Source organism: Aspergillus bombycis, assembly GCF_001792695.1.
Source record: "Aspergillus bombycis strain NRRL26010 chromosome Unknown contig00055, whole genome shotgun sequence".
NCBI lineage: Eukaryota > Fungi > Ascomycota > Eurotiomycetes > Eurotiales > Aspergillaceae > Aspergillus > Aspergillus bombycis.
In genome coordinates, this window is record NW_019170057.1 from 192328 (window position 1) to 217091 (window position 24764).

General features: G+C 49.5%; 8 protein-coding genes across 8 annotated transcripts; 5 read left to right on the forward strand and 3 right to left on the reverse strand.

Annotated features, from left to right (window-relative positions):
* Positions 1-1907: 1907 nt before the first annotated feature.
* yop1 (putative membrane biogenesis protein (Yop1)) lies at positions 1908-3005 on the forward strand (the record flags this gene model as incomplete). Its single annotated transcript, XM_022534107.1, has 5 exons — positions 1908-1961; positions 2214-2420; positions 2621-2684; positions 2766-2823; positions 2888-3005. 5 exons carry the CDS (start codon positions 1908-1910, stop codon positions 3003-3005), a joined length of 501 nt encoding a protein of 166 aa, XP_022388172.1.
* Positions 3006-3625: 620 nt separating this feature from the next.
* ABOM_006979 (autophagy-related protein 101) lies at positions 3626-4412 on the reverse strand (the record flags this gene model as incomplete). The annotated part of the gene is made up of 3 exons (XM_022534108.1): positions 3626-3813; positions 3898-4236; positions 4334-4412. The coding sequence occupies 3 exons, from the start codon at positions 4410-4412 to the stop codon at positions 3626-3628; spliced, it is 606 nt and encodes a 201-aa protein (XP_022388171.1).
* Positions 4413-5367: 955 nt separating this feature from the next.
* On the forward strand, positions 5368-7166 carry ABOM_006980 (peroxisomal biogenesis factor 3; the record flags this gene model as incomplete). Its single annotated transcript, XM_022534109.1, has 4 exons — positions 5368-5525; positions 5613-5965; positions 6027-6427; positions 6489-7166. 4 exons carry the CDS (start codon positions 5368-5370, stop codon positions 7164-7166), a joined length of 1590 nt encoding a protein of 529 aa, XP_022388158.1.
* A 1355-nt stretch (positions 7167-8521) lies between these two features.
* ABOM_006981 (putative MFS transporter) lies at positions 8522-10546 on the forward strand (the record flags this gene model as incomplete). Its single annotated transcript, XM_022534110.1, has 10 exons — positions 8522-8534; positions 8600-8762; positions 8831-8991; positions 9054-9146; positions 9204-9233; positions 9295-9651; positions 9707-9760; positions 9831-9878; positions 9934-10251; positions 10305-10546. 10 exons carry the CDS (start codon positions 8522-8524, stop codon positions 10544-10546), a joined length of 1479 nt encoding a protein of 492 aa, XP_022388159.1.
* Positions 10547-10866: 320 nt separating this feature from the next.
* Positions 10867-11115, forward strand: ABOM_006982 (uncharacterized protein; the record flags this gene model as incomplete). The annotated part of the gene is made up of 2 exons (XM_022534111.1): positions 10867-10955; positions 11022-11115. 2 exons carry the CDS (start codon positions 10867-10869, stop codon positions 11113-11115), a joined length of 183 nt encoding a protein of 60 aa, XP_022388160.1.
* Positions 11116-11976: 861 nt separating this feature from the next.
* Positions 11977-13588, forward strand: ABOM_006983 (DNA-directed RNA polymerase I subunit RPA49; the record flags this gene model as incomplete). The annotated part of the gene is made up of 4 exons (XM_022534112.1): positions 11977-12124; positions 12193-12536; positions 12592-13203; positions 13256-13588. The coding sequence occupies 4 exons, from the start codon at positions 11977-11979 to the stop codon at positions 13586-13588; spliced, it is 1437 nt and encodes a 478-aa protein (XP_022388161.1).
* A 1505-nt stretch (positions 13589-15093) lies between these two features.
* Positions 15094-17001, reverse strand: hemA (5-aminolevulinic acid synthase HemA; the record flags this gene model as incomplete). The annotated part of the gene is made up of 1 exon (XM_022534113.1): positions 15094-17001. The coding sequence occupies one exon, from the start codon at positions 16999-17001 to the stop codon at positions 15094-15096; it is 1908 nt and encodes a 635-aa protein (XP_022388156.1).
* Positions 17002-17801: 800 nt separating this feature from the next.
* Positions 17802-23081, reverse strand: ino80 (chromatin-remodeling ATPase INO80; the record flags this gene model as incomplete). The annotated part of the gene is made up of 4 exons (XM_022534114.1): positions 17802-18010; positions 18069-21873; positions 21928-22467; positions 22557-23081. The coding sequence occupies 4 exons, from the start codon at positions 23079-23081 to the stop codon at positions 17802-17804; spliced, it is 5079 nt and encodes a 1692-aa protein (XP_022388157.1).
* Between the last annotated feature and the right edge of the window lie 1683 nt (positions 23082-24764).

Consider the following 24764-nt stretch of genomic DNA (forward strand, 5'->3'; position numbering starts at 1 on the left):
AAGACAACGTGCACTTCCACCGGTCTGTCCTTAAGTACGTTCCTGAGCTGTGAGGAGCAGCCAACAATCGTCAGTGTAACGCACCAGAGATGGGAGGTCTCATTGACTACTACGCGCGCTGAGAGAAAGTGAAAATTACAGAGGATCAAGCCAATTGTTTGGAATCTCTAGGTAATGTACGTTAAAGCCTGATGCCATGAGTTTCCCTGGTTCCCCATAGCTAACGATCCTATTGATACATTTAGGGACTCGTATTGGGGACATCTAAACTTGTGTGTAATAGGTTTTCTCAGCTGTCAGTGACCGATATCCTGCCTTGCGGTTCATCATTGGATCCATGTAACAGAAACCGTACGTATCTAAGCAACACCCAATACTGCCGACATCAGATCGGCGCAAGGAAGCACTAGAAGTGCTCGCTGTGGTCATCTGGTTCATCAGTACAACGCAAACCGATCACTTGTAAGTGGCGGTCGCATCTGTTCGTCCGAAAGTAAGGATATAGCCGCCGTTGGTCGTACGAGTTTAAACAACACCCATTTCCCTCTATTTTTGACACAGAAACCGCTGAAATCTACCTCTCATACTTCATTCCTAGCTTATTCATATGGTGTGGCTTAGGAGAATACTCACTTACAGAGCGCCGCGTGATTGATCTCTACACCAACCTTGGGCCGATAGGTCTGTACTCGTCCATTCTCACGGTGTCCCCACGGTGGAAACTGGCATCATTGTAGCAACTATTGCTACTGCCCTGAATAAGTAGCTAAGCTAAAGACGCACGGAAACAGTTCGGGGGAACTTTACTCCCTCTGATGAGCGAGTTCAACTAAAATCACACGACGGCCTAGGCCGGAAAGTTGCGCAATAGCTCATTGACTCACACAATGTGTCAGACGTGGCTATGGCAGCTTGCGGCCTGGCGGAGTCGACCGATGTTAGCATTCATTTGTTTCCTACGGGGCTGTTGACTGAGAGGCGGATTCCTTCCCGTGTCGTTATTCCGAGTTCTCACACAGCGATCCTCGCGAGGAAATGGACCCTTTAGCCAGTCGTGTGTGACTGGAATGGTCGGTAGATGGCATTTACAGGAGCGTCGGGGTGGACTTTGTCTTTGTGAAGTTAGCGATACAGATACAGTGACCACCTTGTCTTTCCGGGTGTGGGTGTCGCTTCCCAAGAGTTTGAGTTTACGCTCGATGAATGTAGGAGATTTTAAGTTCCTTGAGATATGCTCGGCCATGGGTGTACGCTTCCATCCTGAAAAGGTTGTGTATACGTTTCACCCATAAATCAGTGCAGATGAAGAACGGCACTAGGAGGGCACAGCAGTAGTTCAAAGTTATATGGAGTAGTAACTGGAACATTCTACTACGTGTTTACGACTCCGTTAGGGCTTTTTGTAATGCTTATCTCGCGCTCAAGGCAACAGCCTGAGGCTGTCGGTATTAGTCATCGCAGATGTACAGTGTGACATGACAATACAGGTACAGTAACAGTACCGAGGTGTATCACTAACGCGATGAGAAGATTGTTTCTGAGAAACCGTCTACGATGCAGGTGCAAATATGCGGTCTCTGGCATTAGCAGAACTTACATGTGCACTATTGCTCAAATCGACGAGCAAAGATGAAACCCTAGTGGCTTAGCCTGGTCACGTCATTCGTGTATCGGAAGAGCTCCTCCAGTTTTCTCGACGTCATGACCAATCACGTGACACACCGCACCGTCGTCATGGCGGTCATTGCGCTCCGTAACCGCCAGATCGTCCTCTCGAAGTCTCACTTCCTCAGCTTGATAACGACGACCCGTCTTTTCTCTTCTTCTACCTTTCCGTCAGCCTCCATCCCACCCCGAGAGTAAGCCTCAATCGACGAACCAGTCCAACTCTTTCAACCCAAGCAAAAATGGCTACCTTCCAGGATCGTGCTCAGCACGCTATTGCTCAGCTTGACAAGGAGGTGAGTCCTTGTTTGTGCGTGTTGATATTCGTATGAGAGAAATGCGTCGGCATTGATTGCTTGTGTCCGGAGTCAACGACGATTTTGTGTTGATAACCTGGCTTCCGACTTCTTTGACTAAATTTATCTGGTGGAACTGGCGGGAATTGACCGCTGATGGTTTTCCTATTTTATTTTATTTTTATTTTTATTTTTTTTGTATTTGGATCGAGGAAAGGCTAATCAAAACATTTCTTGTGTGTTTTTCCACAGCTCTCCAAGTACCCTGTCCTCAACAACCTTGAGCGTCAGACCTCCGTCCCCAAGGTCTACGTGATCCTGGGTCTGGTCGGTGTTTACACCTTCCTGGTTTTCTTCAACATCGCCGGTGAATTCCTTGTTAACCTGGCTGGCTTCATCATCCCTGGCTACTACTCTCTCAACGCATTGTTCACCGCTGGCAAGGCCGATGACACACAGGTACATTTTACTCCTCACCCGACCTTAGACGCTGATCTAATATACTGACTCTTTCGTGATTCCTGTAGTGGTTGACGGTATGTTCTTGTGATCTTGTTTTCCCTCTGATCTATACCGCTTTGCACCTAGGCCGTGTCCCGAGCACGTGACGGGTTTCCTTCTATGAATCAGTGTGACTGATTGACATGTGAATCTGATAGTACTGGGTTGTTTACGCCTTCTTCGCCGTCATTGAGAGTGCTGTCTATGCTCCTTACTGGTTCCGTAAGTAGTGCCTTTTTGTTCTTCGATTACGGTGGCTTTCGCAACTGTTGGGAACAATGTGCTGATCTTCAATTTACCTAGCCTTCTACTACATCTTCAAGTTCGGCCTCGTTCTCTGGATGGCTCTCCCCCAGACCAAGTAAGCCTCCTCATTATTTTCTTGTATGAACATGATTATGAATATGGGCTGACCCAGTTTCCAGCGGTGCCCAAGTCGTCTTCCACTCTTTCATCCAGCCTGTCTTTGGCCGCTTCTTCGCTGGCGGAAACACCTCGGCCAACCTCCGCGCCCAGGCTGATGCTGCTACCAAGGCCCAGTAAACAGACCGTACAAGGTGATACGGCATTCGCGGCGTGTTCTGCGTTGCCATGAGCCAGGTCGGCCTCGGTGTTTTGGTACTTGAAAATAACGAAACCAGTGAAGATTCGCTGGCGAGGAAAAGTGTCAGGTGAGAAGGCACTTCGACATGAGTCAGACGGTTTTGGGTCATTCTAGCTGTCTTGGTATTTTGTCATGATTAGTAGAATTGCTTGCTTTGTTTTGCGTAGTAGGTGAGACGGGGGGACCACGTCGTCTTTCCACGAATGCGGGTATAGTTGTATTTGATGCGATGATGCCACTTTGTTAATCTAAAGCACCATTTATATTTGTTTCAACACTGGGTTCTTCCCCGCAAGATATGTTAGCATCTGTGCTTGTTGAATCTCGACCAGTAACCCGATGAGCCAGTGGAACGTAATAATACACGGGAAGACAGGCTGCAGAAAACTCCCAGTGTCGGGGCATTGAATTAGCACCGAGCCGTTACTCCACAACTCCAGATGTACAGATACGGATGCAAGCGGCTTGTAGCTTTGAGAAGAGAGAAAAAAAGAAAGAAAAAAGAAGAGAGCGGGCATTGTGACCCAGCGAAACCTTACAGATGTAATGGTTTCTCGTATCAGTATAGTCCAAACCGATTCTGCCAGCCATCTGACCGAGGGTTTAGGACAATCCTGTAAGGGAATGGGTTGGAATCACTTGTCGTGATGGGCGGAATATGATCCTTTTCTCGGTTCACTACGGCGAGAATCTTCAGGGCTGCTTTTTGAAGCATATTCTCCATTGCCTTGCGCACCTTGGCGCGTTCTGTATGAGCAGTTAGCACTGACATGCATTCGTACAAGTTGCAGAGCGCATGTATGGGCCGATTTTAAGGTGGCAAATGCATACCTGATTCTGTCCGCGGAGTGGCAATTGTCACATCCAGATTCCACACCTCCCAACATACCTCTTCCTCGCCTTTTCCAGCAAGTCCGCCGAACCAGATTCCGGAGCGCCTACGCTTCTTCTCGTAAAATTCTACTGCGATCCGACCGCGCACACCGCCGCCCCCTTCATGGGCGCTAGCAGCGGACGAGGAGTGCTGACGGACTAGGGCGCTGATGCGCGACTCAATAAGCGTCTCAAGATCTTCATCGTTGATAGCGGGGAGAGTAAAGTCTAGGACATCAAAGGTAGTCGGTCGGATAGAGGGAAAGTAACGGTGAAAGAAGATTAGGTTGAGAACACCTGAAGGAGAAGAAGGGGTGTCAGTCGCATATATCAAGAAGAGTTATTAACGAACAACAAGATAGATCCAAGAAATGCTCAAATGAAATTAATATACCTTTTAAGACGTCCCGGACGGTGGTGGTGTCTGCAAAGATCTCCAGGAAGTACTCCGGAGGGGTTTTGCGGGGCTCCATAACGTAACGCGTTCGTGTTGGAGATGCGAGAGATGGATCTGAAACGAACGGTGGGGATCCCGTACTCCTTTTGCTGCCCTATGCGTTGATGATAGCGAGTATCCGATGACGACCCAGCTACCGCAGCGAGCTGGGCCGTGAACACAGAGCGATGTCACCACTTTCTCACCGGGATTCGAGCAGTCGAGGAGTGGCGCGGAGAAGATGATGTCGGATGCGGATGGCGTAAGGACGTAAAGAGTTGCTATCTAGATTGGCATGGGCTGTATGAAATACTTGACTGTGATGTTCACGGAGGATGCATGGTTCTCTAGGGGTATTTCAGGTGCGTCAACCAGCCGAGGAGTAGGATATGAGTATGTAGACAGAAGAAGAGTTGAAGAGAATGAACCAGTGGATCAGGAGTGAGACGGTGACCATTCCGGCGGAGGAGTTGCCCCTCGCCGATAGTGACGGGAAGATAACGGTGCCTTAACTCTTTTGGAGTACCTGAGCGTTACTGAGTCAAGTTGACCCTACCTACAATGAACTTGTCTGCAAGAAAAGGCAGAGAATACAATCAAAGTAAATGAAGTTCCTCCCAAATAATAGATTATATAATTTTATTCATTCATATGTATCATATTATATTGACGCGGTATCCAAAGAAAAACAAGACTCTTCTCCAGTTTAATACGTCCCCGACAACCTATCATTGTACCACCCCATGATTTCACGTTGCTATCGAACTTTAGCCGAGGCCGCGCCAGACAGTTGACCATGCTTTTATCATTCCCCGACCGTCTCTCTCGGTTGTTGTCATTGATGATCGGTCCTTCTTCGCCTCCTCTCCCCTTTTATATTCTCCAACATTAACTTGCCCCTGCTTTGCTATTTACCTCTTCATACCTTATGATGAGCTGAATTGACTTATATCCTTGAGAGAGATTATCCGCTTACCTCCGACCGCTCCACCATGATCGGTGCTACTAGGCGCTGGTTCCGGCGCAATCGCAAGGGTCTCGCGATCGGGGCTGGCGTGATCGGAGCCGGTTACCTCGCAGGACAATATGTGCTCTCCAAAATTTCAGAAGCACGGGAACGTATGAGCAGTGACCGGATCGCTCGGGAGAAGTGAGTAACCTCCCTTTGCTTGTCGGGTGTGCTCGTGTGCTCGGAGACGGTAGTTGACGTATCATGCTCGAATGTTACAATCTTCAGTTTACGGCGACGTTTCGAACAAAACCAAACCGATTGCACCTATACCGTTCTCGCTCTCTTACCGACTGCTGCAGAAGATATTGTCGACGCTCTTCCTGTCGAGGAATTGACGAAGGAGCTCCAACGAAAGCGAGCAGAGAGGTTAGCTCGGCTCAGCGTCGGGGAAGGGACCGGATCAGATCTAAGCTCTGTATCCCCCAGCTTACCGGAGGATGACCGTCGGAGCCTATCCAGCTTTCAGAGTGATGGATTCGTCCGCACAAGCCAAACGGGAGAACCTTCCGTTGAGGGCGAGGGCGAGGCGCGACCGAAACGGAATAAGACACAGCTTTGGAACGAGGTCAAAATCACTTGTAAGCCATCATCCCAAATCACATTATCGCCCGGAACTTGGAACTCATTGGCTTGTCACAGCTATTACCAGGTCCTTCACTCTAGTCTATACCCTTTCTCTTTTGACAATCTTTACGCGAATCCAACTTAACCTTCTCGGCCGTCGGAACTATCTTTCCAGCGTAATCTCTATGGCGACACCCCCTGCCAACGATTCGACGATCAGACTAGAGGACCATGACGATGATGACCTCACACAGACTTTAGGAAATGATTTTGAGACCAACCGTCGATATCTTGCCTTTAGTTGGTGGTTGCTTCACCGAGGCTGGAAGCAGTTGATGAACGAGGTACAGACTGCCGTTACAGAGGTCTTTGGCCCCCTGAACCCTCGGGAGGATGTCTCGTTGGCCAGGTTGTCTGAGCTATTCCTGGAGGTCCGAAAGAGAGTGGAGGGACATACTGAGGAGGAGAGAAAGCACGTTCCTTCCCCAACCCAAAGCCAACCGAACTTTTGCTAACCGTTGTTGTAGACACAGGAAGTGGCTGTCTTATCTGCTCCCCCCTTGCGAAGAGGAGGATAAATTACTAGAGGAGTCCGGTGTCCTTGGAGTGACGGAGCTCGCCAACTCCCAGACTGCAACTACGTTGCGACACCTACTAGATGAGACGGCCGACCTGATCGAATCACCAACTTTTACGCGTGTCTTAATGCTTTTAAATAACGAATGCTTCCAGACATTGATCCAGCAATGCACCGCCGATGCCTTCAAGTCGGCGTCCCAAACTTCACGGAGTGTTCCCCAATCATTTACTTCGGTTGCCACGGTTGTCCCGGGAGCTAATAGCTCTGAGCCAAAGGCAAAGTTAGCCAACGTTTTGGCGGTTTTAGCCCGGCAGGCACATGTGATTGGTAATGGTACAAACCCACCAAACCTTTACCTAACTGCGATGGACCAAGGCGTGCGAGAGTTAGAAGCTTTCGCAGCTGTGGTTTATAGCTCTAACTTTGATTTCGAGCTGGTTGGGTCCGGGACGAAGATGGAGTCTCCAGGAGAGGAGACACCCGGTTCCGACACGGTGGTGATCGAGAAGGAGGATTATGACGAACTTGACCGCAGTCAGATTCAACAGCCGTCGACCGCAGGGCCCGGTGCGAATTCAGCATTTGAGAAGGCGTGGGGAAAGGCAATGGAAGAGCAGCCATCGACTGCTACGTAACCAGGCAGGCAGTTTTCTTTCCGATAGCGGCGGGCATTATCAATCCGGAGTGCTCCTTCTCAGTCTGGGATAATGCCGAGTGGATGTAGTTCTTGTATGATATTCCATGCATTTCCATGAAAGCTATGCTTTCTATGGCGGTGGTGTTCACCCCCGGGAATGGTTTTTAGAGATGTCCCTATTAACTTCAGTGGCACCCACGTTATGGTAGAATAGGCATGCTAAGTATACAAATGACTAATATATGACTCTATTGTTGGGGGGAGGCGGGGGGGGGGGAACATCCCCTCAAACTACAGACTTAGTGTGAGCTGAAGCAGACAATACCATCGCCAAGGAAAGTAAGGCAATTCCTCTCTATATGTACGGGTAGTAACAGGATGGCGGAATTACAGCCGCGAGAGTTTAAACTAAACACTGGGCAACAAAGGCCACAGTAGCATTTAGACTTTCCATCGGTAACATACGGATTACTGCGGAGTATACCTAGTTAATATTTTAGTCTCTACTCCGTATAATGCCTATAAATGCCGAACACTCACTCCACCGATGTTCTAGTCCCCTTGATTACTGATGCTAGTTAGTTCACTGGCGTGGGGGAGGTCGCTTATGTAATTATCTCCAGCGGACCTTTAAATTGCGGGGAAAGCAGCTTTGGGTCTAGTGTCTTTAGTAGGGCAATGGGGGGTGATATTGGGGTTGGTTTCTCGATCTCCAGTAGTCTCAGGGATGAAAACGTATACCATCGAGGAAGAAAGAAGGAAAATCTTAGATTATTTCGTACCATGTGGTTGACATGCATATTCGATCCAGGCCGAGATCGGGGGTCGCAAAGTGGCTCGGCCTAGTAATAGATCTCATGGCATAGATGGAAGAGTTAAGCTCCCCGGATGCAAGGAACTTATCCAGCCAATCTCAATTGGCCATGCTTACTCGAGCTTTCAAGGTAGTAGTACTAGTAGTAGTAGTAGTTAGGTAGTACTCATGACCACCGAGTGACTCGTACTCACAATCCTTCCGAGCACAAGAGCAGTAAATATGCATCGACCGGCTTTGATTAGTCTATCGGATATGACCAGGACCGAATGACTTGGCCAAAACTTTCTCAATCTCCTTCCCTTTCATCTTTTTGTTTCTTTCCTATTATGTGTGGCTTATATTCTCAATCCTTTCTCCTGCACTTCAACAGGTCACTGTATACTAGGAGTATCCCTTTGTTCACATTTGCCAGCCCGCTCTATCCCCCGGCGGTAAGCGAGAACAACGGTATTCTATCTATCCTTCCCTGGGGAAACCGGCCAGGAAGAAGGATTCACAATAAGCAGTTACTCAAGAGTACTTGAAAGACATAGATCATGGGGTTCAATGGTATGGAGAGCAAAGCTGCTTACCTTACCATGATCATGATGCTGACTTACAAATCGCGCGACCAGAGCAACTCACCCCACAAGAGGACAAGATCGAAGGTCATGTCGATGCGCAACCGACCGATCTTCCCCAGCTGAGGAATACCACGGAGCGCAAGCTTATGGCTAAAATAGATTGGCACCTTATGCCTTGTTTGTGTGTTATGTATCTGCTCGCATTCTTGGATCGGTATGAGCCTGATGGCTTCCCCTATGAACACAACTGCATAGCTACCTTACTTTAACCTTTGCGAATAGCGTGAACATCAGCAACGCGGCAGTCCTCGGTCTACAGGAAGACTTGAATATAGTCGACGGGACAAAATACAATACTGCACTGACCATATTCTTCGTTCCATATGTCATTTTCGAAATCCCATCCAATATCTTGCTTAAGAAGCTGAGACCCCATGTATGGTGTAGGTATTCTTGGTATACCGTAGATAGGAGGTATGGACTGAAATGCTGATGGCTACTTTAGTGACGGGATGTATGTTTTTATTCGGTCTGGTTACGATCTGTCAAGGCCTAGTCTCTAATTGGGGCGGGTTGATGACGACTCGGTGGTTTTTGGGTGAGTCGACAACCCTCTGGTCAGTATAACACTTCTCACCTGACAACTCCTATTCAGGAATGTTTGAGACAGGCATGTTCCCTGGTTGTACGTTCTGTCATTTCCGTATTTCCACCTCGATATAACGATGACCAACAGTCGTATGCAGGTTTCTATCTCTTGGGAATGTGGTACAAACGGAGTGAGGCACAGAAGAGGTTCAGTTTCTTCTTTAGTTCGACCACACTTGCGGGTGCCTTCGGTGGCTTGCTGGCTAGCGGGCTTGGAAAGATGGATGGAATCCGTGGCTACCGAGGCTGGCGCTGGGTCTTTATCGTTGAAGGCCTGATTACTTGTGTCGTCTCGCTTGCCTGGTTCTTTGTTATCCCTGACTTCCCCGAAGAGGTCAAATGGCTCACCGATGAAGAGCGCGAATTCATCCGGGCAAAACTAGCCAGAGACTCGGGGAGCGCCGGCCATGATGCTAAAATAGGTTGGCGCGAAGTATTGGAGGTCTTCAAAGACTGTGAGTGACATTATGAGCATGCCAAAATCTTCGAGGTGCTCAACGTGTATTCCAGATAAGATATTCATCGGTGGTTTGATGTACTTCGGACAGGTTGTCACAGCATATGGTAGGGCGGATACATATGCTTCTAACGTGTATTTCAACTGATGAGGAGCACGGTTGCTAACAATGCGCAGGATATGCCTACTTCGCGCCAACCATTATCAAAAGTTATGGCTATGATGGTACGTCTGCCTGCTATTTATGTGCACCTTGCAATCTACTAAGCCTTGTTTCTAGCAATCAAGACTCAGTTGTATTCGATCCCACCATGGGCAGCCGCTTGGGGATTTTCCATGTTGGTGGCCATTCTCTCGGACAAAACTAGACATCGCTTTGCCTTTACTATAGTACCCATGCTAATTGCCATGGCTGGCTTTGGAATCCTGTTGAATGTACACGGGCAGGCCTATCGAAATGTTCAATACGGCGCCTTGTTCATGGTTACATGTGGATGTTACAGTGCAATGCCGGTCATTGTTTGCTGGTTCGCGATGAACCTATCAGGCCATCGTAGGCGAAGTGTGGGAACGGCTTGGCAAATTGGATTTGGAAATAGTAAGTGAACCTGGGAGACTTCATCTCGTTCATCGTAGCTAACATGGCGGCAGTTGGTGGTATCATATCGACGTATGCCTTCTTGAAAAAAGATGCACCAGAATACCGGCCAGGATATATCATCAGCGTGTCATTCCTTAGCTTTTCGGCGGCCTGTTGCATAGGCTACTTTGCAGCCGTCTGGTATGACAATCGACGCCGCGATCAGGCTATAGCCGATGGCACGGCTACACACAGTGACGAAGAACAAGAGATACTGGGCGATATGGCGTTAAACTATCGCTATAGCTATTAGTGTTGTCCTTTGGTAGTAGTTGAATATACTAAAGAGATGTTGAGATGGCTCTTAGCGATTGGCAGGATCGATGCAAGGCTACGTCAGGCACCTAAATAACAGAGAAGCGTGGGTGATGGTAAATATGTGATCTTCTTCTGTTCTCTTTGAAGAACAATGAAAAATTTTCATATTTTTACAACCACTGATCACATTTGAAAGTGGATATGCAACAGAGAGAAAATGAAATTCCATAGATAGATGACATAATGCCCTCTCGGTAAGCCGATGGCCAGCCAATCAACGGTGGGACAGCACTAGCGAACCCTTAGCGTCTCAGGATGCTGAGTCAGCCACGACGCACACAAGAAGCTCGGCCGGCCGCTGCTCTCCGTCTTTCTTTCAACCATCTCCTCATCCTCGCAGAAGTGTGAGTATACAGCCCGGGCTGGCACCTGGTTGCCTCTTTCCTTGAACATCAACTAACGCTTCACAGTCTCGAACACTCTACGAAGATGAGAGCTAAGTGGAGAAAGAAGCGCGTTCGTCGTTTGAAGCGTAAGCGCAGAAAGATGCGTGCTCGCAGGTGAGTTATCTCCGAACTAAGAGATTAGACCTACCGGACAATTGGACTAACAACGTGCGCAGCAAATAAATGACTCGCCCAATCCATCTCAGTTCCCCATGCGGTGCTCAAGTTGAATGCTGAACATGACAAAAGTCGACGACGTCATGATGATGATTCCCTGTTATGATCGTTTCGTGGTTTAGCCACTCTAACGGGACCTGGCTGGTCTGCTATCCTCTATATCCTTTCGAATCTGGAGTCCGTCATTCAACGAAAACATACATCCAATCTCTCGGGCTCATTTAAAGGTTTCGAATGATGACCAGACAGGGATGCGCACTGCGTATCCTTCGTCTCGGAGGGCGAATGTGTTTGGTGGGGGTTGGAGGGGTCGTGGAAGAAGTTGATGGTCACGTTTCTCATGTACTATTTGTTTTTACTCCACTGACCCTTTGGGTTCCTTATGGGATCTGGTCAATTGCTCTTCTTAGAGCTTGTGCTGTAGCCTACAGTTGCTGTTCAAGCCCTGAGCCATGGAGAGGTCCTCGAGAATTTATTACAAATTAAAAAGTTTGCAATGAAAGCAATGACACAAAGCCACCTGGAATCTTGAAAATGAAGTGTTCGCGTAGCTCTCTTGCGATTCATCCTCAGTAAATTCTTGATATGTAAATCCCACTTTATCAGTGGATTTGTGCGTTTGATATCATCCAATGCTTTCTTCTCCGCCTTGAGTGCGGAGACCCATTCTGCCCCTAGTTCCCGCCCAGCAATTTTTTTTATTTGAGCTTCTTGATCTATATTTGATTGTCTTACGAAGCTGTTCTCCACGCAAAGTTGACTTTATTCGCCCCCCTGCAGGCTTAATTTTGAGTACATCGCCATGCCTTCTGACAAGGTAGAAAAGAAGCGCAAGCGCGCTTCGAACGGCCACGAACGGCCGAGTAAGAAGCCCGCTCTCGAATTTCAAGATCTGCCTCCTCTCGCGGCCAGCGTGGTCAGCGACGATAGTGAATTGGCTCCAGTGATCAGTATGTGCTCTTCAGCTGCTGCACTACCCTCTCAATCAGGGTGTACAGAAAATTAATCACCGCTATAGTAACTACCCCTGGTGTGAACGTGCCCCAAAACCTTCATTTGAAACCATACCTCAGGGACCGAGCAGATGGCTCTCATTCAGGTCGCTCCACACGGAACAAGGGCATTGTCTCGTCTGAACTACTTCTACAGACTTCGGAACATCCTAAGATGGATTTCGTGGGCCGCGAGGCCGAAGATGACGCCGATTCACAGCTGAAGCATTACATCGCCGTTGTGGATCCCGAAAAGAAAAGCTGGCAATTTGTTGAGGTGCGGAAGGTGACTCTTCGTGGAGCGGCGAGGAGAACAAAGGCTGCTGTAGATGAAGAGGAGGAGGAGATTGAGAGTGAAAACGAGGAGATGGTAAGTTCTTATCTCTATGACCGTCGGGGCATAGATTATTGACAGATTCCAACAGAAAACGATGCGCGCCCAACGCACAGAACTCACCAATACATTCGGTACCAAGCAATCTCGCAAGGCAGCGCAGTCCATGGCCGAAAATGCCCAACTGTCCAATGCCCCTGCTGGTGCTGCCTCCGCCGCAGAATCTGCTATTCTTTCGTCCATGCCCCTCGACTCCGCCACCGACATTGCTACGAAGACCGCTGCGGTGCAGGCTCAGGTTCAAGCCAACAAACCATTGCCTCAAGCCAGTCTGGCAGCATCTCATCCTTCCGATGTGTACCCGATAGATGTGCTTGTCCCAGGGGGTCTGTCCACCCTCCAGCAGCTCCCGGGCGTGAACGAATGGCAGGAGACCGTGAAATCCGGAGAAGCCGTGGCTACCACCTCACGATATGTGTCTCGCCGGGTGGAGGCAGTCGTCAACTCAACCAATGCCACCCAGCTTCAAGTCCTGCGTTTTATCTTCCTCCTCCTCGAGCTTGCCCGCGCCCTCCGCTCGGGCAAGGACTCCAAATCGTCCGGGCCAGGTAGCAAACGTCTTCCATCTCGCGATGAACTTCGCCGTATCCTCTCCTCCCCCACTGGTGCCAAAACCGACTCGGTCGAAACCCTCCCAGACCCCGTTATCGACGCCATCCGCCGCAAATTCGCCCCACAGCTCCCACCTCACCAAGAACGACATCACCTTCCTGCACACCACTATATGCGCCCTATCGCTACACATTCCACCTCAGCCAGCCAAGGATGGCGGCTCCAGCTCTCAAGGTGGAAACGCCCCCAACGAGCTGGCAACGGACCCGTCCGACCTGCGCGACGATCTGCGTCTGGACAACACGGTCATCACGCAATATTTCCGCGAGTTGGGCTGTCGCGTCGACAAGCCACGCGAAACGGAATTCGCCAAATGGGGTATCAAGGGCGGTAAGGCCGAAGCCAACGCTAGACGCGTGGCTAGATTGAGGGTCCCCGTTGAGTTCCCCAGGGTTAGCCGTGGTGGAAAGAGGTAATCTAATGGCCATTGCCTCTTTTTTTTTCTATTGAACAAACCACAAAAGAGTCTATTTGCGTTGAGCTTTCCCATGATGCGATTGGCGTTCGGTTTCAGGTTGTACTATATGTACATACTATTTTGTGGATAAATATCAAATTACGAACTATCCAAAGGTGCCTCTTCTACCTACTCTTTCAGTTGATTGGTGTTTGTGTATACCTCCCGTAGATGGTTTCCCTGTAGAAAGCCATGCGCACCCTAACATAATCCAAACTCCCTTAGATCAGTAAAGCAAGAAGATGAAAATAGTAATAGAGAAATGAAACGATAGAATGAACGCCCTCTGGAAGCAAATATTGTACTCAACTGCGAACCCAGCCCTAATCTAAACAATGTGATCTTGTTCAATCAATGAGTAAGTTGGCGGAATACACGGAAGTCTTTTTTGTTTCTTTTTATATACATATACATATATATATGTCTGCCTATGTCCACGCCCCATTGTCCAAAGTTGAACTATCCAAACACTATATTGATAGCGGATTCTACAGATGTTATCTGCGCGACCATGATTCTGTCCCATATAGTATACTCTATGATACTATGATTGTAATGGACCGAATCCAGTAGGTATCAAACCCATGCTTCCTTTTTCAATGACGAGGAGCGTAGCTATTCACTGGATCTATCTGATTGGTGTGTGGCTTGTCAATGCGCAAACGATATATATCGACTTGGACATCAATCAAAGGATACACGAAGTCTCTATCCAGCATCCTACGATATAAATGAATATACATACAAACTGAGTATCAATTTATGCTGTCAAGATCAATGCCAGGGTTTAGGTAACATGGAGAAGGTTAGAGTATGGTGACGTATTGGTAAAGTGAATGAATCTATCTATCCGTGGAAAGGTGACTCTTACCAATTCTCGATAAGAAATGCGTAAAATAGCAAAGATTTTACATCCTGTTTGAAAGTAGCTATCCAGACCATGAGTCGGAACATGACATCTTGTGAGTTATACGTATGATGTATGCCTCTACTTCAAACCTTGTAATTAGATGTCTTGCCGGGATCATGATCCTAGGTTATCTTTAAGGGTACCTAGAGGTTGAAATCAATTGATGCGACCTGACGTAGCCTGAGATTCGGATATAGATTGGAGTAGGTGATACTTCGACACTGCGTTTAGGGTACTTTTTGTTAATACTACGAAATCCCCGAAGCTTGGCTGACTACCTATATCAACTACAAGAACAGGGCAGTGTATATGAAGCCCTGAGGTTACGGATGGGATGAAGTGGCATGAGGAATAGACAGCATGTCAGATTTCATTTCGAACCAAGACACTCGGTAACGACAGGCTGGTTCTAACTAACAGTCCAAATACTAATTACGTCCAGCCATATTGCGCACTGCGGCAAACAAGGGGCAAAGGAGTGGATGTGGAATTTATATCATGGTGTGTGTATATAGGATTCCACGTCGATTTCAGCTCACATGCGGGCAGCCACTTCAGGCAGCCACACCCACCGGGATTGAAGCGGTAGCCGCGGCGGGACGGGTAGCGGTCTGAATGGGGGCCTCGGCAAACTCGCGTTCCACAGCAGCCTCAATGGCTTCGTTTTCCTTCAGCCCCAGCTGAACGTCATTCCAAATGGGCTGGTTCTCAGCCTCGGCGCTCTCGACACCCACGCCGACGAAACCGCCTTGCGCTTCCCAATCGCTGGTGCGTTTGATGCCCAGTTCGTTCCAGACGGTTTGGACGGCTTGCACCAGGTGGTCGCGGTGCTGCTTGACGTGTCCAGGGGTGGGTGTGATACGGAGACGCTCTTCACCCCGAGGCACGGTTGGGTAATTAATGGCTTGTACGTAAATTCCATGCTCCTCCAGAAGCTTGTCCGAGGCCTTCTTAGCAACCTCGGCATCTCCAACCAGGAGCGGAATGATATGAGAGGGGTTTGGAATCACAGGAATGTCCAACTCCTTGAAAGCTGCTTTGACCGCGCGCGTGTGCAACTGCTGCAGAACGCGGTCGCCCTGATGACGAGCCTGGTACTGGATAGCAGTGTCTGCACCAGCCATGGTAGCGGGAGGCAAGGATGTAGTGAAGATGAAGCCGGGGGCGAGGGAGCGGATGGTGTCAATCATCGCAGCGGATCCAGCAATGTAGCCCCCGACACATCCGTAGGCCTTGCCCAGAGTACCGGTGATGATATCGATACGGTCCATCACGGTTCCCTTCGTACTGCGCGGGTTGGTCGTATCTTGGGAAGCATAGATGTCATAGTCAAGGTGTTCTGCCACACCTGCTCCATGAGGCCCGTACATTCCCACAGCGTGGACTTCATCCAGGAAAGTGATGGCACCGTACTTGTCTGCAAGATCACATATCTTCTCAATTGGCGCAATAGATCCGCACATGCTATAAACTGATTCGAATGCAATGATCTTGGGGACATGAAGAGGTAGGGATGCTAACTTGGTCTCAAGGTCGACCAGATCATTATGTTTGAAAACCATTTTCTTGGCACCTGAATGGCGAATGCCTTGAATCATCGATGCATGGTTCAGGCTATCGGACAGAATAACGCAGTCCGGCATCTTGCTACCTAAGGTTGCGAGGGTAGCATCGTTGGCCACGAAGCATGAGCTGAAAACTAATGCTCCCTCCTTGCCGTGCAATTTAGCAAGGGTGCTTTCCAGGCCCACGGCATGTTGATTATGACCTGAGATGTTGCGAGTACCTCCCGCACCAGCTCCATAGGTGTCCAACGTTTTATGCATGGTGGCCAGGACCTCGGGGTTGCGGCCCATACCGAGATAATCATTCGAGCACCATACCGTCACACGTTCCTCGGTAGATGTAGTGTGAGCCCGGGGAAACTCCTGAGCGAGACGATTGATGTTGTTAAAATAGCGATATGATTTGTCCTTGTGTTTCTTTTCCAATTCGGCATTGTAGAAAGCATTGTAGTTGAAAGGCTTCGCCACGGGGGCATCTGGACGAGGGCCAGAAGTAGCGGTAGCGGCGGTAGCATTGGAAGGGGTTTTGATCTTCGAAAAACCGGTAGGATCACGCTGGGTGTTCTTGTAAATCTCAGCGCTCACATTGGCGCCGTTGCCGGAGGTGGAGTGCAATGCTCTCTTCCCAGTAGGAGACCGGTAATGCTTGTTGCCGAGACCGGTAATGCCGGCAGCGCATGAGGTAAATCTTTTGGTGCCGGCCATGCGAGCGCTCTGCACGGCCAGAGCCTTGCTCATGACAGGGCAGCGACGGGCAATGACCTGGAGGTTAGACATGGTGCCTCCACCGGAACTAGTGCTAGGCCGAGTTGCGGTTGCCAGGGTACGCAGAGAAGTTGGAGATGTGCGCTTGAGGAACGGGCACATCGCCCGAGACTGCTGGAGAAGAGACTCCATGAGTGATGCTTCAATGGATAGCGAGACTGACGATATACACAAGAGGAAGCGACGTTGGAAATGTTGAGAGAGAGAGAGAGAGAGAGAGAAGGAGAGGGATATGTCACCCGCGGCGAAGAGGGAGAGAGAAATAAGAGTCAATCTGGGCTGATGGATTGAGGACGAGGGGGGCGCTGGGGACTAAGCCGCTTCCAGTAAGAGCAAGACGGGGACTTCGGCGAGACTTTTCGGCTTACCATATCCTCCGCCGTGATTGGCGGGCGGACTTAACTCGGTCATTACGTTTCAGCCTTTACGACAGTACCAGTGCGTACGGATACGAGCCCTGCGCCGAGATAACCTTCAATCACGGGAAGTATTGCCCTAATAAGATACAGACGCAAGGTGGCCACAGCAGTAGGTAACCCGGCTCAACCGTCACCGCCCAAGAATAAGTCCCGAATACAACAAATACATGTCTATCTTGCCATCAATTTCCAACACACTCGTACTGGACTTTTTCGTCTCCCTCTCGGTGCTATTATTGGCTGATTACCACCGGTTTCGTCCCTCGTCTTCAATGTCTCTTAAAGCGCTTCGTACATCAGGAATCAGGAATATATGCTGTTAATACAAGGCAGAACGTAAGCTGCCCACAAGAAGAGTCCGATAACAAGAATCAAAAAGAGGGTTTTAGGGGGGGGGGGGGGAGGGGAAATAAAACGAAAGAAAGGAAAAATAAGGGAAGGAAGGAAATGCAATCTCGGAACGCCATGACCATAACCAGCCGTGTCAATTATTGAGGCATCATGTAGACTGAATCAGCTAGGCCCTAAGCCTCCGTCACCATCAATGAGACGTAATCGCTCCTTGGTGGTTTTGGCTCTTTTAGACGTGCCTTTCCCTGTCCCCCTTCCACGTCCTCGCTTAGGAACTGGCGTAGATGATGGGGTGCCTAAATTCTCCGCGGTCGACACAGGAGTGGCCGCTCCGGATGGCTTTGCACTGGCATCGTCAAAGTTCCCTTCGCCTATAGATTGACACGGTTAGTAACTTTACCAAAAGCCTTTCTAAGATCTACTACATACCTTCATGATACATATCATCCAGCGTGATATCTCTCTTTCTCTTCTGAGCAGCTTTCTTCCCGCCTTTACTGGCGCCAAACACTTCGCCTCGATCCAGCGCTTCCTTCTCCTTTTGCTCAATAAGCTCCGCCTGTTCATCATCTGCCAGCCACATGGCAATGTCCTTGGTTCGGCTCTCGCGGTTGCGTGTATTGAAGTCAACCCCACCAGCTGCGCCGCCTGAGATGACGACACGCTGCACTTCCTCCTTCTGCAAAGCTCGCTTGCGAATACGCTCCTCAATGGTGCCGCGAGTAATCAAACGATATACCGTGACCTGTCTCGTCTGGCCGAGACGGTGAGCGCGATCCATAGCTTGAGAGTCAATGGTAGGATTCCAGTCCGAATCATAAAAGATAACCGTGTCTGCTGCAGTCAAGTTGATACCCAGACCACCGGCACGAGTAGACAAAAGGAAGACGAAGATCTCTGGACGCTGCTGGAAATCTGCCACCGTGTCGCGACGGTCTTCCAATTTCGTACTTCCGTCCAGACGACAATACTTATAATTGCGGTAGGTCAAGTATTCTTCCATTAGATCAATCATGCGTGTCATTTGGAAGTAGAGTAGCACACGGTGGCCGCCTGCTTTGAGTTCTCGCAAGAGCTCGTCCAGCTTGGCTAATTTACCTGAATCTGTAACGAATCGACGCATAGATGGCACTTCAATGTGTGTGTAGCGCCCCTTGATGGATATTGGCTGCGGCAACATCGGCGGAAGTGAGTAAGGAATAGGGTCCAGCTTTCTTTCAAGAATCTGTTGTTCAAGCTGTTTAGAAGGCGTGCTGAATAAGGCATGGCGGACTGAAACATTGAATAGGCTATCATTCATTTCGTTCAAAGGCGCTCGACTGGAGGACGAAACGGTAATCGGGGGCGCAGACGCTGCGGGACTGACACAAGGCTCAATAATGCCCAGACCTTCACGCTCAAAGACGGACTGCGCCACGGTCGTTAGCTCCCGCATGTGCCCCTCTGTCGTGACATCGTTAATAGCATGCTGGTCGTTACGTTGGACGATGTTGAACATGGTATGGGAAAGGACGGATGCCATCGTTGTTTCATCGTCATCATAGACTACGTTGAGCCGAGACAATCTGTTGGATTTACCGCGCTGGCGAATCGCCCGCTCAAAGATACCCTGATGGGACTGCTCGTACGCTTCATTTATGGAAGTGTCCACAAAGCGTAGGAAAGAGAAGGTACCATCGTGTGCGGCACTATGTTTGATATTCTCCGGGGCGAAGATGTTCATCAAGTGAGCCAGGTACTTGCCATGGAAACCGGCCTGTAGATTACCGGGTCCTGCTACATCAACACGGCCGTCAGAGCCGCATAGAAGGCGTGGCAAAGGATATTCGATCAGGTTACGTGTCGAGTAACCGACATCAACGTTTTGGCCTTCTCGGACGAAGGAGGCCGTTTCCGCAAAGTGTGCGACAGAGAAGGGCGATTTCGTTTCCGCGCGTTCAAACAGGTCTGGATGATTACAAACCTTCCGGAACTGCATGACCAAGTTCATCAACGTCGTGCTGTCGGCCTCATCGCCAATAGCAGCCTTCTCGATAAGATCCATGATGCTAACGCGGTTTCGCAGATTAGTGTAGTAGGCTCGCTGACGGTAGGTCAGATCGCAGAAGACATCTTTCTCAACCTTGTCCCCAAGCTCCTGCTGAACGTGCTTCTTAACACGACGAAGCATGAAGGGTTTCAGGATCATATGGAGACGCTTCAGCTGGTCCTCATTCAACTTGGTGTTACTTTGAGCGTGAGACTCGATATCCTTGGAGAACCACTCGCTGAACTCATCGTGAGAATCAAACAAAGTGGGCATGATAAAGTGGAGCAAAGCCCATAACTCTTGCATGTTATTCTGAATAGGCGTACCAGTGAGGAGGAGACGGTTACGACAGTGGAACCCTAGGAGGTTTTTCCAACGGGAGCTTTGCGAAGATTTGATTGCCTGGGCTTCATCCAGAATCATATATTGCCACTTAACCTTTTGGAAGTACTGCGCATCGAGGACCACCAGTTGGTAGGATGTCACTAGCACGTGGAATTCGGACTCCTTAGTGTAGGTGATGTGCTTGCGGTCCCAGAACTTGCGAAGAATCTTGCGGTCTTTTGCTGAACCCCAGTAAGGAAGAACTTTAATGTCAGGAACAAATTTGGTAATTTCCTGCTGCCAATTGTGTAGGGTCGAGGCGGGCGCAATAACTAAAAATGGGCCCCAGATATTGTGAACTTCGGCGAGGTAGGCCATAACAGAGATAGATTGAATAGTCTTTCCCAGACCCATTTCATCGGCCAAGATACCGTTGATACCTTGTTCATACAAGTTGACAAGCCAATTGAGACCCTTCAGCTGATATTCCTTTAGTTTCGCCGTGAGCATGGAGGGTTGCGAAATCTCAATGTCACCCAAACTCGTGGGGTTCTGGAAGTTCAATTCACCCTCGTCCAAAGCAGCCATATTATCTTGTCCGTCATTGAAGGCTCGCGCTCGGTCTTGAGCCTCCTTAACGGCATTCTGCGCGTTGGCCATTGCTGCCTGTCGTAGAGCTGATTCATCTTCTGCGTCAAAATCGAGGTCCTCAAAGTTGGTCACCTTAGCGCCAGCATCCGCAGCGCTGGGGGGCAGATCTACAGCATGTTCTTGATCTTTACCGGATTGAATTGTTTCATCCGATCCCTCACCGGAGTCTCCCTCGGCACCCTTGATTTTGCGGCCAATGAAGTGAGAGTATAGTTCGGTTTGGGATATAAGGAAATTGAGTTTGCGTCTCTGGCGGTTGGCTTCGCGCTCTGCTTCTGCTTTCTTGGCCGACTCAATTTCCTGCCTTTCAGCAAGGCGGCGTAGATCACGCTCTTCACGCTCGTTGCGCTTCCAAAATGACATCATCTCACGCATTGTCCGCTTGGCCCGGGCTTGGGTATCCTTCATACTCTTATTCGTACGTTCCTGCCATTTACGAGACTGCTTACTGGCTAGCTGAGCAGTCTTGCGCAAATTCTCCTGGCGGGTGCTGAGAGAGAGGGCTTTAATGCGGTAGACCTTGGGAATATCTTTACGAGCAATATCTCGCCAGATTTGCTCATAAATCTGATTGTAGCCTTTTGTTTCGTAGGCGGACAGGGGTGCAGGGCTACTCTCCTTGGAGCGGCTGCCTTTAGCTTCCTTCTTGAGAGATTCCTTACGCGGATCTTCTTTGGGCGCAAGAGGAAGTGGCTCATCATTTTCCATGGCAGCATAGGCGGCCTCCGCTGCATCTTTCTCGGCTTGCTTTTGCTCCTTCGATTTCTTGGGTCGTGTAACAGGACCTGCACGTCCCGATTTCCGCCTCGAGGGGGAGCTCCGGCCGATGTGGAAGGAGCTGGTCGTGCCACCTTCGAGGTTTGGTGCCAGCGGTGTGACTTCACCGATCTCTTCAGGCGCTGTGACACCTTCCAGGGCTCGCTTGGTGGTCTTGATTTTCCTTTGTGCTCGTTCTGCTTCACGCAAAAACTTGGCTTTCTCGGCAGAGTCCTGAGCCTTATTCGCTTTGCGCTCGGCCTCAAGCTTCTTCTGCATCTCCAACCGTACCGTATTTTCCCGACGACGCTTCCTCTGCATGTCCTTCTTGCGTTCCTTCTCATCCTGAATTTCTTTAGCTTGGACTTCGGAGATGACGGAGGCTTCGTTGGCAATCCGAAACCGGTCCATTCCCGCAGAGGCCTGCTTCTCAAGAGATTTGCCAAGGTTGGTCAGGAACACATTTCGGCGACGCTGCATCCTGCGTAAGTAGAGTGTTTCATGCAAACGTGAATAATAACGGCGTACCTTGCGCTTTGTGCCCTCCTCTTTCAAGGCATGCAAGGCCCGTCTCTTACTTTGCAATTTGTACTGTTCGTACTCTTCTTCGAACCCAGGGGCTTCCACATCACTCTTTTCCGCATTGTCAATCTCCACCATAAGTTTGTTGATGGTTTCCGTCTCCCGTTCGGACAGAGCCTTACGGGGGTTGAGGAAAGCCCATGGTTGAGTAGACGCCTTGGTTGGCTCAAGACTACCGTTGGTTGAAATACCGCTCAAAGGTTCACGCGCTTTGTTGTCCTGCTCAGCGTTGCGACGGCGTTTCTCCGAGCTCGGCTTTTTCTCCAGCCTGGGTAATACCTGCTCCTGCTCTTTCACTCTCTGATGCGATGGAGGAACATGAGCTGGCGGAGGCGGGCTAAGCTGCGTTGCTTCTCGTGGTGTTGACGTTACAGGTGCCGGTGTCGTCTCTGGTGGGGGGGATTGTCGTTTAGGAGGAGAGCGCTCTTCGGCCGGCCCTGAGAGAATACTAGCGAAGGACATGGGGTCTGCAGCCCTGGCAGGCTTCTACATGCAGCAGCAAAAGGTCATACATCAGTAAAGGACTTCTCTAATCCGGCGTAGAACGTGTAATCGATATGAACAAAAAAACGTACTGCTTCCTTTGGAGGGGAGGCCGGCTTTGGTTCTCTCATGATAGAGGACGGATACCCAGCAACACCAGTGCCGCCTAGATAGGATGATTCTGTGTCTTTGTTTGGAGAGAGTTGCAAATGGCCCTCGGGCCTGCCAGTCGGATGGGCATGGGACGGAGTGGAGGGACCGTAAGGAGATGCGCCGTTGCTCGATAAGACGGACCCAGAATAGGGCCGGGGAAGAGGAAACTGGGGAGTTCCGGCTGACGAATGGGCCTGGAACTGCGACGAAGGATCCGGAGGATGTGGCGGAGGTGCACTCCCGTTCAATGGCGGGAGGGTCGCCGGTAACGGAGACGCATGTGAATAGTGAGGGCTCCGGGACATGGTGGTCGGCGGAGGGAATGCAGGAGGCGTCTGGGGAGGATGCTGCTGGTACTGGTCATTGTTGGGATAAAAGGGGCGGCTCTTGTTTGGAGGAGAGTAACCAGGATAATGGTGCTGCTGGGTAGGGGACTGGGGATTATATGGCGGAGCTCCCGTCATGGTGGCCGCGTGTGCCGAAAACGCGGCGGCGAGCGCTTGACAATGGCAACGGTAAGAGTGGAAGAGACGAAGGCAGGAAGGATCGTGTCAGATGAACATAAACTGTCACGATGGGCGACCGCCGGCCATGCGCGAGTGGCCAGGTAGTGTTGCGAAATGTAAAAGCGAAGCTATCACGCGTCTGTCCGGTTGAGGCTTTTGGCGCTACCTGCTTTGAGAATTAATCCGAGGTGTTCAGGCATCGGGAGGTGAGTTGGAAAGGAAGGTAGGTGGTCGCTGATGTGTTATAGTTGCGAAGGTGAATGAGGGAAAGGGACGAAGACGGAGTGGAAGGGGAAATTGCCTTACCGGGTGCACAGGAATCTTAAGAGGGCTCTTTGTGCTTGGTGGTGAACCGACAAATCCTCGCAGCGGGTCAGCGGTTTCCGAAAAAGAAGACCAGTCAAGCGATGAGGCGATGAGGCGAGGATGCGCCAAAAGCCAGGCCCAGCCAAGGAGTGGTGGGTGTAATCAATTTGCCTGGGCCGGCGGATGGAGCTGGGGGAAGAGAAGATGGGGATTCCGGATTGGTTATGGATCGGAGAGATGGAGATGGAGATGGAAAGGATGGGAAAGAGGAGGAGGAGGAGAGGAAGGAAGAAAGAGTGACGATGGCGGATGAGATGGTGGTGGTGGTGATGATGGTGATGGATAGTTGTTGGCCGATCCAGTATTTTTCCTCTCTGGTCACTTTCTGTCCGTTTCCCCCTTTGCCCAACTCTTCTTGCCTGTCTCGTCTTGTCTTCGTCGTGTCGTTCGTCCGCTGTACTGCTTAAAGCGCTCATCCGAAACACGCTCGTCGCGGTACGTGTATTTTCATTACTTACGGTAAAGTAGACTAGGCGGATTCGGGAATTGCTTATCTCCTGTTGTGGCCTCCGAGGAATGTACATTCTGTACGGATGTAGTAAATTAGGTATATATGTAGGTATAAACTACTCTGTACTAGTAGTTGAGGCGCTTCATATTGCAGGAAGGTTCATTTACTTCAATTCCCTATATTACCCTCTACGCAACTTGACCATAGTATCCAGTAGGTATGTTAAAATTTCAACGGATCCTCGTCATGATCAAGCCCGTCTAGTTTAATACTGGTAATTACCACACCAGATCTTGGGTAGATTGAATGTTCCATCGACTGATATGGACCAGACAGTTAATTTCCCTGCAAGCTTTCTTCTGTTATTCAACCTACCCAACGATGGTAGAATGTTGCTACATATGTCAACAACCGCTGTCTGCATGGCCACAAGCTACGAAAAATTAATGTACTCTGTACTTCAGCATGCTTTTGCGCCTATTTTACAGAGTATGTGATAATGGGTTCAATTTCAGTCATATTCAATCCGCCCTTCATTCCTTACACCGGCTATATACAAACCACATCTAAGAGTATTCAATCCTAGAAGTTTTTTCTTTTTTTTTTTTTCCCTTCTTTGCTACTGAACTTTCCCTTTGCTGCTGCGCTATATTTGGTTATATCCAGAGTAACTAATGATACCAATATGTTTTATGGCATTAAATAATCCTATAAAAATACTCACTAGCTTTCTATACAACCAGCCACCAACAATGACTAGCAAGATTTAAAGACACACACACACACTCTCTCTCTCTCTCTCTTTCTCTCTCTCTTCTTCTCTC